The sequence below is a fragment of the Haplochromis burtoni genome, unplaced genomic scaffold (assembly GCF_018398535.1).
Source record: "Haplochromis burtoni strain Fernald_Lab_line unplaced genomic scaffold, NCSU_Asbu1 Contig_3, whole genome shotgun sequence".
In the NCBI taxonomy this organism is placed as follows: Eukaryota; Metazoa; Chordata; class Actinopteri; order Cichliformes; family Cichlidae; genus Haplochromis; species Haplochromis burtoni.
This window is the reverse complement of record NW_024582364.1, coordinates 5,037,129-5,050,291: the sequence shown is the minus strand read 5'-3', so window position 1 is coordinate 5,050,291 and position 13,163 is coordinate 5,037,129. Positions and strand designations below refer to the sequence as shown.

The 13,163-nt window shown below is 42.6% G+C and overlaps 1 protein-coding gene across 9 annotated transcripts in view; it reads right to left on the bottom strand.

The window, feature by feature from the left end:
- Positions 1-779: 779 nt before the first annotated feature.
- The window catches only part of greb1l (GREB1 like retinoic acid receptor coactivator), a 48,846-nt gene continuing 36,462 nt past the window's right edge, over positions 780-13,163 (bottom strand). For 4 of the 9 annotated variants that reach the window (XM_042220022.1, XM_014332133.2, XM_014332129.2 and 1 more), the window contains 15 exons: positions 12,755-13,097; positions 12,357-12,472; positions 11,987-12,219; positions 11,164-11,723; positions 10,868-10,970; positions 10,604-10,750; positions 10,357-10,496; positions 10,093-10,254; positions 9,785-9,989; positions 8,373-8,535; positions 8,023-8,250; positions 7,785-7,941; positions 7,499-7,699; positions 6,742-6,880; positions 780-6,081 (listed from right to left, as the gene is read on the bottom strand). In XM_042220022.1, coding sequence (XP_042075956.1) covers positions 5,918-6,081; positions 6,742-6,880; positions 7,499-7,699; positions 7,785-7,941; positions 8,023-8,250; positions 8,373-8,535; positions 9,785-9,989; positions 10,093-10,254; positions 10,357-10,496; positions 10,604-10,750; positions 10,868-10,970; positions 11,164-11,723; positions 11,987-12,219; positions 12,357-12,472; positions 12,755-13,097 — 3,061 coding nt within the window. In that variant the 3' untranslated portion in view covers positions 780-5,917. The remainder of the gene's footprint in view (positions 6,082-6,741; positions 6,881-7,498; positions 7,700-7,784; positions 7,942-8,022; positions 8,251-8,372; positions 8,536-9,784; positions 9,990-10,092; positions 10,255-10,356; positions 10,497-10,603; positions 10,751-10,867; positions 10,971-11,163; positions 11,724-11,986; positions 12,220-12,356; positions 12,473-12,754; positions 13,098-13,163) is intronic. The other 5 variants (XM_042220029.1, XM_042220027.1, XM_042220033.1 and 2 more) reach the window with 4 other exon arrangements.

The following is a 13,163-nucleotide window of genomic DNA, read 5'->3' as shown; positions in this document are numbered from 1 at the left end:
AAGCATGTTTGTGTGTGCTTGTTTCTTCTTCTACACAGTCATGAGTTGAGCCCCAAACTTGGCACACAGGTGCATAATAGTCCCCTGGTGGTTTTTTATCTACAGTAGATATTATGGCATCATCAAGTTGCCTGGCAACCACATAGCAATGGGCTAAAATGACATGGTTTTAGCATTTGTGCACCTGTAACGCCTTATAATAGCATCATATCATTTTTATTCTGTGACAATAACTTCTCATTTATATCCACAAAAGCCATCTTGTTGCCTGGCAACCCCCTAGCAATACTCTACTTATTTTTTGGTCTTTATTCACCTGCAACTCCTTGCAAAAGCAGCTCATCGTTTCAATTTCACCAAAAACATCTCATTTGTATCTTTTTGTTTTACTTTTCTACAGTTTAACCATTACACAGTCTTCATAGGTCATGATTTAACAAATATTGTAATATTCTGACATTATTAACTGGATGACTAATCCTTAATAATATTTCAAAGAGCAGGAAGAGTATATTTTTTAGGTTTTACAATACTGTTTTGGAAAAACAGCATCTATCCCCCAACAGCATGCCCTTTTTTACCTAAGACATGAAAACACAACAGTAATGATGGCTTTAATATATTTTATTGAAAATGAAACTTGGAAGAACAGTTAGGAGTTATTATTATAACCATCTATAACCATTACAACCATTAAACTCTGTCCTCAGGGCTATATCATAAAAAAAATATTCATACCTATCATTAATCATTCCATTATTTATATTAATTAAACCCAGAATAAATGCTTTCTAATTTGGGTATTGGTTATTATCTATTGATTGGTATCCATGGGTGTGGCCAGGAGCAGCAAATTTGCATTTAAAGCTACATGCATCTGTGAGCGTTCGGTGAGGTATTGCTGAGCTGAAACTTTGAAGATACATTCTAGGAATATGTGAAACTTAATTTAAGCTGATAAAATGGGCTACAGTAGGAGAGAGAAATAATTTAAATGCATTTAATCTTCTGACCTTGCAGAATTTGGAAAAATATCACCTCAAAGCCCAAATTAAACAATGAAACCAAACAAGAAAACTGTGTACCACAGGAAGCTAATAGCACTGTAAATTAATAGCCTTAAAATAGTGAGTTACCCCTCTGACATCTTTGCAAGCATCAGATTTCAAACGCATAAAAATCATTTAAAACTTTTCCATGAAGAACAATCATGAGGTGCCAGAATCAGCATCCCAGGCGCCCTTTCATGCCTTTACTTTCTTATCCAGTCCTGACAGCCGCTGGCTGAAAATAGCCTTGTGTTATATCACACAGAGGTTGTAGGTTGATGGAAAGCCTGCTCTAATATTACCTCACAGGAGCTGAAATAGTAATGTCCCTGGACCAACAATGCCCCTGTGCCCTGACAGTGATGATGCCAGAAAGAGCCCAGCATTCATTATGAAGCTATTTCTCTTCTTGATAGTGAGAAAGGTCATTGTACATTATTCACAACAAAGATACAGAGGTGCTGAGATGGAAAAAAAAAACACATCAGGAGAGATGTTGCTTCGGAAATAAACAAGACCCCGGGGTTTACTCTTGCAGAATAAAAAGATCTGGCATTGTGTGGATGAGAGTGAGGATACTGTTAATCACAGGCTAAAGACAGGGAGCCACATGCTTGAAGAACCCTACTTAAACTTTGTATCAGTCCACTTGTCTTCAAAATACAACATTAAAGCATCAAAACCAATGGAAATCAGAGCTTATAGAATTCAAACATGCAGCCCAAATGATAAGAAGTAATGAAGGAGTTATACAGTGATCAGAAGTTTCCATACACTCATCATGGGTATTTCTTTGAACTGTTCTTTTTCCAGTATGTATACATACATATAGGATCAAAAGTATACATACACTCCCAGCAATATATTTGATTAAATGTCACTTAATCAAATGTTCTTGCTGGATAGCTGACAACTCTTCTTGGCAGAATTGGCAGAGTTCATTTCAACTGGTTGGTTTCATTGCACAGACCCAGGTTTTAAGCATAGTCCACAAATTTTCAACAGGGCTGAGGTCGAAATATTCCAAAAGCTTCATGTTATCCTGCGTTATCTATTCCAAAATCAGTTTTGATGTATTTGGGATCATTGTTCTGTTGGAACATCTGATTGTGTCCAAGTTTCAACCATCAAGCTGTTGATTTGAGGTAAAGTGAAAAATCTTCCCATCCACTTTCTGCAATGCACCAGTACAAGTGTCAAAAAAATAGTCCCAGACCATGATACTGCCACCACCATGTTCCACAACCGGAACGCTGAAAACTTTACTCGCTCCGGTCTTTGTTTTGTCTGAGCATAAAAATTTTGGCTTGTCCACATGAGCAGTGGCAAATTTCAGTTGAGCTTGAAGGTGTTGATTTGGAAGTACGAACTTCTTTCTTAGTCGGCGCCCTCTCAGTCCATGCCAATGTAAATCTCACTTCATTGTGGACAGTGATGCTGGTGTTTCAGCAATTTCCAGTTCATGGCTGGCTTGAGGCTTAGTGGTTCTTTGGTTGTTCCTAAACATCTTAACCAATTTCCTCCAAAGGGTGACAGTTTGGCTCTTTGTCCAGACGTTGGCAAGGCAATTACACATCCAAATAACTTTACGTACAATTATTTGAAATTGTCTGACTGTTTGAACTGATGATCTGGGAAACTGCACTTGTTCATAAATGGCTCCAGGTGACCTCCCCAACTTGAGCAAACTAGAAGTCTCCCTAATCAATCTTCACTGAGTTCTTTGGACTTTCCAATTGTTCTGACTATTGGTCAATCCAGTAAGTGATGTCAAACAAATCCTTTTTATGCTGGCAAAGATAAAGTTGTAGTTAATCATGATCTGATGTTGAGTTAAAAGACACAGTAGAACTTTCAGGACCACTTTTTAAAAGACTGAAGTGAGTGTATGCACAATTTGGACCCTGCAGGGATTAGAGAAAACACAAAATAACATCAAATTATGCAACCAATTCTTGGTTTTTTTTTTAAGTAATTAAAGATACATGCTCCACAATCCCTGGAAAGGGAACAAAAATGATCAAAAGCCCCAAATTTCCATAACATTCCTGCCCATGATGAGTATGTAAACATCTGACAACAGGTGTATAATGTCTTGCAACTTTGCTGGAGCTCGCCAATTTTTGGTATGCAACTCACTCTACTGTCTTTGTGTCTGTTAACAGATTAAATCACAGAGTCGGGCACTAAAAAAAACAAAGAGGAAAAATAACAGGATATGTTTAGATGCCATTTTATTACATTCAGACATTTTAAACAACAACAGCATGGCTCGAACATTAAGATATTCACAGCCTGCAACCACAATGGTAAACATGAGGTAGATCAACCAGGCACCAAGGCTACCACTGTGCTGCACATAGTTATCAAACACATTTCAGTTAAGATTGTGGGAGCAAGTTGCATATTAAGTATTAAAATCAAAGAGGAAAAACACTTTCTACGGACCATTGTTTTGATCATCACTATTATATTAAATCTAGGGGTTAGGGAACATAACCGTCTTCTGGAAATAATTCTTTAAGCTGGCAACTTGTATAGTGCAAGTCCAACATTTGCAAAACCCCCAGTGACATTCAGTAGATCCAAGAATCATTCGTTTGTGTCTTGTGCAAAGCCTTCGCGACCGGTTTTGAAGAGGGCACGCTCCCTTGGCCCAAGTGAACTTAGGCCTCAATCAAATTATACACTCCAATATGATTATCAGTCCCAAATGCTTTTCAAATAAATAAAAAAAAAATCCTCATGGACCTGATTCTCATTTTCAAAAAAAGAAAAAAAGAAAAGGAAAAAAACCCCAAAAAGAATAAAGACATAAAAGACAAATCTAGGTAGATTCTTCTTGCCTTTGCAACATAAAAATGCAGAAAGACATCACCAAAATACACTGGCAAACATTACACAACATTAAACACATCAGTAACCCTCAGTGGGTAAGGGGATGATCGAATATATTAATAATGTAAACAAAGCTTTAAACAGTACAGTAGTACAAAACCCAATTATTTGATCTCTCTACACACAGAGACAAACAACATTCTTTCGCCTCACAGTCAAAAGGTTTCTTCATTCTCATTGGTCCAAAAACAAAACCTAAGCAGACACTGTGTGAAACATCGCTTAAGGCATATTCTTTGGACAACCACGTGCAGAAACTTAAAAACATTCATCTTTCAAGTATATGTGTAAACCTAATTTTCACCCTTTAATTCAGGACTGGAAACTGGGTTAATCAAAGTGGATGGTAGCAAACATCTTCAATAAACAATCAGGACACCATAACAGGAGGTGACATCTCAGGCACAGGCAGTAGCAGGACAGCTGGCAGTGAGGGAGCTTGCCTGTGGTACACTTTGCGCGACTATGTGAAAAATTACTGTCATAACGTACGACTAAATCAACTGCTCGGTGTCCATGTTAACAGAAAGCATGTAAAAATAAAAACATTGTGGCAGATCATCTAAAGCTGTGTGCACGCTGGAAACTATTCTCTCATCGAGCATCGCTTGCAGATATTTTGAGCTCTGGTTTCCTAGGTAACCCTCTAAAGTATTTACAACCCAGTAATATGTCAATCAGCAGTATCATACGCTTTCAAAGTCTCTAAATTTCCTGTCACTGTAGGTTATTTTGGCTACAGTTGCAGAACGACACTGACTTCTTCTATGGTTTCTGGTTGTCACATCGCTTCCTGCGTGGATGTTGATTCACAGCGGCGTAGCGACCGCAAACCGTAGAAGAAAGTGAGTGAAATGTGTTATGTGACTACATGTCACGTTTCACCTGCTGACAATGCTAACTGGATGAATCCCAAGATAAACTGTTCTGAACTTTGAGGCAAGGAATTGAAGTAACTACCAATGAGAACGCAGGATTCCATGCATTAGTGGGTTACCTAGGTAACAAATCAAGCAAACTGCTTCCTGTGTGGATGCAGTTTAATAGTGTTTCAGAAAAATTGACCAGCTTCACAGATTTCTATTGAAACTGAAACAGTAAAATACCGAAGACACAACTCGTATGTTCCCGTAGTTTTCCAGTCGCTTTGGATAAACTCGCATGAAATGTAGTCATGTGACAACATGTTGTGTCAAATCCAACGGCTGCTTATTGTTTGATTCCCACAGCTTCCAGTACAGATACTCCTGATGACCTGAAATCCAGTAATGACCAAACTCTTGGGTGTGTCTTTGTAACGTTATGAGGAAACATAAATGGGCTTTGTGGATTATGAGAGGCGAAGCAGGTGAGAAAGGTCAAAGAAAGCAAAGGAAAAAGGAAAAGTGCAGCTAAAGGCGTCTTTGGTGCTTAGAAAAATTAATGGCAAACTTAAACTGTTTTCATGCAGATGCACAAACATTAACAAACACAGATGTTACCATGGTCTCAAACCTGCCATGTCCCTGTTAAAATATATTCCATTGATGCTGGTAGCGCGACTCCTTAAAGCCACCTCCCTCTGACCCCCTGAACATCCAGGACTGGACAAAGTGGGTTCAAAATACATTCTTCAAATAGTCACATTATCCGTCGCGAGTCCAAAAAAAACCAACACCAAAACAAAATAAGTTCAGTTTCAGCTGTGCTTTTTTTCCCCCCACAGCAAAGTCTTTTTCACTACGACACAAACTTAACTGAAGACAAGCCGACAAGCGAGAAAAAGTCAGAAACATTCACCGACCCTCTTTGGAGTCGGGCACAGTGCACACTGGCAGTACAGAAAGCTGTGTCAGGTGGTCCTCACACCTCGTGCTCCAGCATTTCCCTGCTGACCTGTCTTCTGCCTGATCAAAATTTTGATTGCAGGTCTGGAACTAAATCTCAGTTCTGATTGGGTTTCTTCAGCAGCGGCATAGATTTGAGCAGGTTTAAACGTGGCGGCCGGTCAGAAAGTAGAGGGACCGATCCTCGTTGCAGTTGGCCGTCTGAAACTCGTCCCGCAGGCGGAACTGCCATTCGTCCTCCAGCTCCAGTCGGGCGATTGTCTGACGCAGGGAACTGCGGTCCTGACAGATCACACAGAGGGTGGCACCTGTGAACAAATTCAGGATCAAAAGTTAGATAGTAGGACACGCAGTGCCACTTTAATTATCAAGTTTAGCTGTTTAGTTCTCTATTGTGAGACAGATTGCATAATTCTATCATGTTAGATTTAACAGGGCTAGAAAGACATCCACGTGTGGCATAGTTTGCATCTAAGACACCAACTCATACGCAAGAACTGTCACTGCCTTCCAAACAAACTACAGGTGACCATGGCAACCTATTAGCAACCAAACCAACTGCAAGGACGTTTTTGGTGCAGCACTTTTCATATCTTTGTAACAAATTTCACCTAGCAACAGCGCACAACTTCCAGTAACCACTTACCAATCAGTTCAGGGATACAGATTTTCCCTTAGCAACCACTGGTTGCCAGGCAATCACCAGCTGCTCTCTATGCTTGCATGACTGGGATGTAAGCTACTGTAGTCAGGAACTGATTCTTATTTTGAAGAGACACCCAAACCTTGCCAATGTCCTTTTAACATCTGGAAGCTTTTATTTTGACAGTCTAGCACAGAGGAAGGTAGGGGGTGAAAATCTAAGAAAACAACCAGGTCATTTCCTATAACTATGTGTGGGGTCTTGGGAAAATATGAGCAACAAAGCATCCCGATCCCTTCCTTTAATCGTGACACTGATTTCATACCTTTGAGGAAGTCGAATTTCTTCAGGAGTCCAGAAACAACGAAGGAGTCACAGAGGTAAAGCAGCAGGCCACTGAACACCAGCCCCTGATGGTTCAGGTTGGTGGAGTGTGGACGAGAGTTGATGTAGCACACAGAGATCAACAACAACAACAACAACAACAACAAAAAAAGAGACACACTTCATTAATCACAGTCGGGAAAATGAAACTAACATCACGAACTTGCCTTTTAGATTCGAAGTAACTGAAAGAAAACATTACGACTCCCTGACAGTTCCTGCTGGGAGCTCCCGAAGGTGTCTGCTCAAGCAAATTTAAAGTCGCCTTGTGGGTAAAAGTTTAAAACAAAAGATGTGCAAAACCTTGAGAAGACTGTGTGTACAGATAGATGGTCATTGCCTCCTATGCACAAATGTGCAGTAAATGCATTGTTAGCATTCACTGTGTGCACATGTGCGTGTATGCAGGTCAGAATGTTCTAAGAAGAACAGATGGGAAAGTCATGCAACATGCTTCTCTGTGGGTTAAAAAAAAATCTACATTAAGGTCGGGGAGCAAGTTTGCCTCATTTCTCTATACTATACAGATTAGAGCACCTTATAAAGTATATAACTCTGCATATCAGACAGAGAAGCACTCGATTTCTATCCAAAATGTGTCTATCACAGTAGTCTGGTATTTAAGCCTTGCCCTAAGTTTGAAATAGAGATTATTCTACTGTTCCTGCTTTCAACTGCAACCTCCAGGGAGCTCTCACCTCCGGGCTGAGGTTGAGGTAGCTGTCAATGGACAGAACTGGGTTGTCTCTGTTCCTAACAGCTTTCGGAAATAGTCTGTGACTGCAGCTCTGGAGGAACCTTTCCAGTAGGAACTGGGCCGGGGCGTCGAAGAGGGTCTGTTCGCTGTCTGGTGCACAAACATACTGCAACGGGCTGATTAGAGCGGGGTTTTCTATTTCCTTTGGAGAGAAGAAAGAAGTTTCATGTGAGCTGGTGTTACGCACAGAAAGACAAGGACATAACAAAGCGAATAATTTTAATCACCTGAACACCCACCATGAGTTTAGGTTTGACCAGGAATTCTTTGTTTCTTCCCCCAACTGGAATGTGCTTCTTCATCAGGAAGAAGTTGTTGAAGCGGCACAGCAACAAGCCACTGCTATTAACCCTTAGATTAAAGTCCACCTCCTCGCAGCCATACCTGCACGGGACAGCAACGTCAGGTAACGGTGACAATGCACACCTCAGACCAACTGACTCACATGGCCTTCTCTGAGCTTACCGATTCAGGTCGTACTGGACGTTCTGCGTCAGGTCCACATTCAGCATGACAAAGTCATGGAGGTGACACCGACTGAAGGGATTGCTGGGAGACCTGCGAGCCAGGCTGCTGCTCCACTTGCGTGTGCCGCACACGGCGTACTGGGAGATCTTGGGCGTGTTCTCCATGTGCTGCAGCACCGTTTTTAGAGACACGTTGCTGAGACATGAGCCTCCATCTGATGTCTCACTAAGAAACCAAGAGGGGAGGGCAATTTTACATATTTTGAACATATGTAAAATTGATTTTGAACAGAGCTTCGTTAACCGTAGCAACCAACTCCACTCTTACACTTGGGAAGCGCTTATTACCTTCCTTCTGCTGATTGGTGGGCGTTCCACTGCACACAGGAGTCGTCCATCATGACAATGAAAGGCCATACGTCTTGTCTCTTGACACCTTGCTCCTCCAGTCGGTTCCTCTCCAGCTCGAGGTTATGGTATGACAGCTCTTTGATCAAGAAGCGAGTTGCACCTTAAAACAGACAGGATTGTTTTTGTTAGGTTTTCACTTAAGATTTGATTAAAACTGATGCACCTTTAATTAACTTTGATAAAAGAAGTAATCTTTTCAAATCCCATGTAAGGGATATATTTGCATAGAGCTTGTATACATTTGCAAATTTACAAGTCTGATAGTTTAGAAAGACAATGAGGTACACTCTGTTGGGCTTTTTGTTCTTCTGTCACACGAACCCTCTGCATGTCCTCCTACACTACATTCATGAACCTCTTCTGAGGTCTTCCTCTTTCTCTCCTGCCTGGCAGCTCCATTTAGCCACTATCCGTCCTCTGCACATGCCCAAAACATCTCAACCATTTTTCTCTAACATTTTTCCTCCAAATCGCTCAACCTGAGCTGTCCCTCTAATCTGTCCATTCTGATAACCGAGTAAAAATCTTTACATCTTCAACTCTACCATCCGTCTATTTATTTTTCCCAGTGCCCCGCTCTCCAAATCCTACATCATCTCAGGCTTCACTACCATCTTGTAAACCTTCCCTTTCACTCTCCTCATCTCTACCCACTCCAGCCTGCCTGCAGTCTCTACACTCTGTCGGGCACTGCAGATAAAAATATGTTTAGGTATTCAGCAGAGAAGTCTATCCTGATTAGAAAGCAGTCACACTGACATAAAGGGTCATCTTTAGCCCAATGCCATCTGCTTATCTGAGAGAAATGTTGTTTAGTTACACCCACTTCAGAAAGGCCTTGCACCTAATTGGCTGCACTACAAATCAGACTGATACAATAGATGGCTGACCTTCTCGCGTTGGGTAAGGCAACAGGTAACCTTTCGCCTAGTTTAAACACAGCACTAAAAACAAGTTGAAAACACAGCCATGGTAGATAATACACTGCAACGAATTACTCATTATCAACAGAGTGATAAGCTGTCATGTAAAGGCTGAACGCCACTGTGTGGACTTTCAACCACTAGTAGTGCTGTGGAGAAAGGCTTTCATAAGAGGGTCTCCATTTAGTTATTTTTGCTCATACAAGAGCGAGTGAGCAATGTAACACAAGTTCCTGCTATTCTTTTTTTTTTTAGCATCTGCTGCCATGCAAATCACGACAACAAACACAAGCGAGGGCAAGAAAAAACGATGATATGGGGAAAAAAATTTATATCGACTGCAAGTAGAATGAAATATTTTAAATATATTTTAGTTAGGATCAAAAAACTGTCAGGTTTAACAACAGAGATAGCTCAGCTGCTCACCAACTCCAGCGTTGTTGAACATGGCGGGCAGGACGAGCAAGATGTGGTTGGGCCAGTACTTCCTATAGTGAGGCATCTCAAACTGTTTGACCACGAGGACGTGCAGATGAGCTGCGCCCTCCGTGGCATGGAAAATGTTCAGCAGGCCGTGTTCTTGGCGTCCTGTGGTCGGGGTGAAGATTGGACTCCTGAGAAGGTCGGGGTCCTGCAGACAGATAAACACGGTTGAAGCAAAAGTAAACATGTGACCCAAACGGCGATTAGGAGGATTAAGGCGCGACAGATACTGCTGTCTTGAGCAAACTAACCTTGGTGGAGACCAGAGGCAGACGCATGCTCTCCAGGTGGCTGCCCTGATGACTGAAAACAAAGTGCTGCTCCTTAGATTTGGGAATCACAAACTGGAGCTGGACCTCCTCTCCCAGCATGGACGAGCAGAAGGTGAAAGCATGAAAAGTGCACTCCGACAGCTACAACACAACCACACACACATGTACAATATTAACACAAGGATGGGATATGTGCATCTGTAAGTCTGCAGTAAAGCAGAAGGTGTTGGTGGTGCATCTCACCTGTGTAGCTGCGCCTGCTTCACAGTAGTGATGGCACTGGTCACAGTGATGAAAGGCATTGTGGGCAGCAAACCTACTCTGACGTATCGACTTGGTCACTCGTGTGGCTGGAGTTTGGTTCTCTTTATCTTGCTTACAATCTATATAAACATAAAAAACGTAAGTTCATTTTTTAATAACACCCGATTAAAAAGCTGAACTCAGAGTGGGCAAGTTTGATGGGTTTTTTTCCCATGTTTTTGCTGACCTTTGAAAGACTTTAGCATCTTGTCAGAGTAAACAGGGCTGGCTTTCCTGAATTTAGGATCTCGGAGGTTGGGGTCAAAGGGCAGCTTTCGGACTTCCTCGATGTCCGGCCACTGGGTACTTACTAGAGTTGTGACCTCCGAATTTTCTGTGGAGGGTGATTTGATACATTTGTCACCATCAAATTAACTGCTTCATAATAAATCTGATGTATTTCACAAAATGTGAAGGCCATTAAAAATAAACAAATCCCTATGAGTCTCACCTTCCTCCACTTCATCCTCATCATACACGTCGACCTCGAGCAGCCTGATGAGCATCCGAAACAGGATACGCAGAAACTGCAGGTAGGCGCCAGTTTTTCCCACCTAGCGAAGGAAAGGAAAGAATACCAGTAGAACTACAGTGACACTTAAATCCAGATGAGGAATTAACTGCATAAATTTATATGGATGCCAATAAATTTAAAGAAAATTTTTAAAAAGAATTCTCTGTATTCTATTTTTAAATCAAGTTAGTCACAAATAAGAAAAGGAGTATTTTCCACACGAGATTTGTTACCTGTGGGGGTCCACTGAGCAGCAAGCGTCGAGGATGCGGCACAGACGGCGCTTCATAATCAGCATGATGCTGCCGCGCGATGGTCCACTGGCGGTAGTACATGCTCTGCTCCGTCCCCTGCAGGGTGTGAGTGATAATGGGCCTCAGCGGACTGCTCCAGGCCACGTCTGCGTGAGGGAGCAGCGAGGAGGAGCTCAGCTGACTCCCAGAGTCCCCCGACAACAGATTGTAAGCCGCTCGCGACAAGATGACTGTGCGCGGTGATGCCCTCGTGGGCTCGCGATCGCTCTGCGTGGACTGGCTGGGCCTCTGGGTGGAGGAGGAAGATGGTGAGGGGGAGGAAGATGAGGAACTGGAGTAGAGGGATGGAGGAGCCTTGGAGGCTTTCGAAGGGTCGGAAGAGAGCGGGGTTCCCAGTGAGTCGCACTCCTCCTTAATTCCGAGTGTTGATGTGCCCATGTCTATGGTGACCATGCCTTCAGGCTGCGAGGTGGAAGTGGAGGGTTTCTGGAAAGAGTCTGCAACATCAGATGAGCTGACACCATTATCCGCCAAAGAGCCTGAGGGAAATATGAAAGACACACCCGCACATATATGTAACTAACAAGTGCTCACATGTTTGGAGGGTTTTTTTCTCTCTTTGGATTAAAACCAAATTTTCTACAAACCAAACTCATTCCAAAGCTATGACCCGCGTTCATTTACAGTACCCATGTATTATGGTCGACTTGCTTTACTGTAATCAGAAATCAATTAGAGTTAAGCTCATGTCAGTTACACTCTGGGTTTCCTTTAATCCAACATCACAGTAATTCACACTAACCAGAGGTTCTGGTTGCAGCGCTGCCGTTGCTCTGAGGTCTTTCCAGCTCATCTCCATCATTCAAGCTGGTGGCGACCTTCTCCACATCCGATTCCCGAGGGGCCATAGCCTTCTTTGGTTTAGGAACAACAACCCTGGATACGTAGGTGCATGCCAGACCCACCTCCTGTTCCAGGGCTGTACGAGTCAGGTAGCTGGAGTCTATCAGTCGCAGGTCGCAGTATTTCAAAGACCTAGAAGTGCACAAAGGAGTTGATGGGAGACAAGAGTTTTAGAGAAGAGCTAAACGGATCTTTGCTACATTTTATGTTAAAGAAACAGACATACTGAGCCATGTTATAAGCTAGGGTAGTATTAAGTATGATATTACTTGGGGAAAGTCTCTCCAAGAGGGTCTTTGCCCGTGAGGATGACGATGCAGGGCAGCCCTTCCAGATCCTCATAGGTGTGTGGCACCCAGTCTTCATTCTCACAGCCTTGCCAAGCCTGACAAAAAGAGATGAAAATCAAAGTGTGCCCTCTTCAGTTACAGGTTATTTATAAAAACTAAAAACAAAACAAAAAATGCATGAGACTTTAATCATGCAGACAAAGTATGAGGCAAAACTATTTTTTCATTGTACAAAAGTGCACAACAGATTCGCAAAATCATGTAAACTCCCTGATAATGACTGATCTGCAAAAATGCAGATGGATCCCAACACTCTACATTCAGCAGAACACACTTCACAGAAAGAGATCAGTCGTGTGACTCTGATTTTTCCTCACCCTGAGGCGACTGATAAAATTTCTGTGCAGGTTGAGCTCAGACGCAGGACTTCCCAGCAGCACTGCAAAGCACAGCTGCAGTCCCAGCTTGTCCCTCACGTCCTCCAGTCTTTCTCGGGCCAACATTGCCAGCTGCAGCGAGGGGATACGGACCAGCAGCATGTGGCCGTGGCCCTGGGAGCCCTCTCTGCTTGGAGCGTTTATCAAGTCCTCCACCATGGCCAGGGTCTCTGGAGTTATGTGGTCTCTCAGGGACGGGGAAGAGGTGAGAGCCATCATGGCCTCAGTGTACTGCTGAATCAGCAGGTAGCTGCGGATCACCATGCTGTGTAGGTGGGGATGTCTGGAGGTACAATCAGAGCTTTTTAACTGATTATAATGTCTACAGTTATTATGCGTTACCCACTCA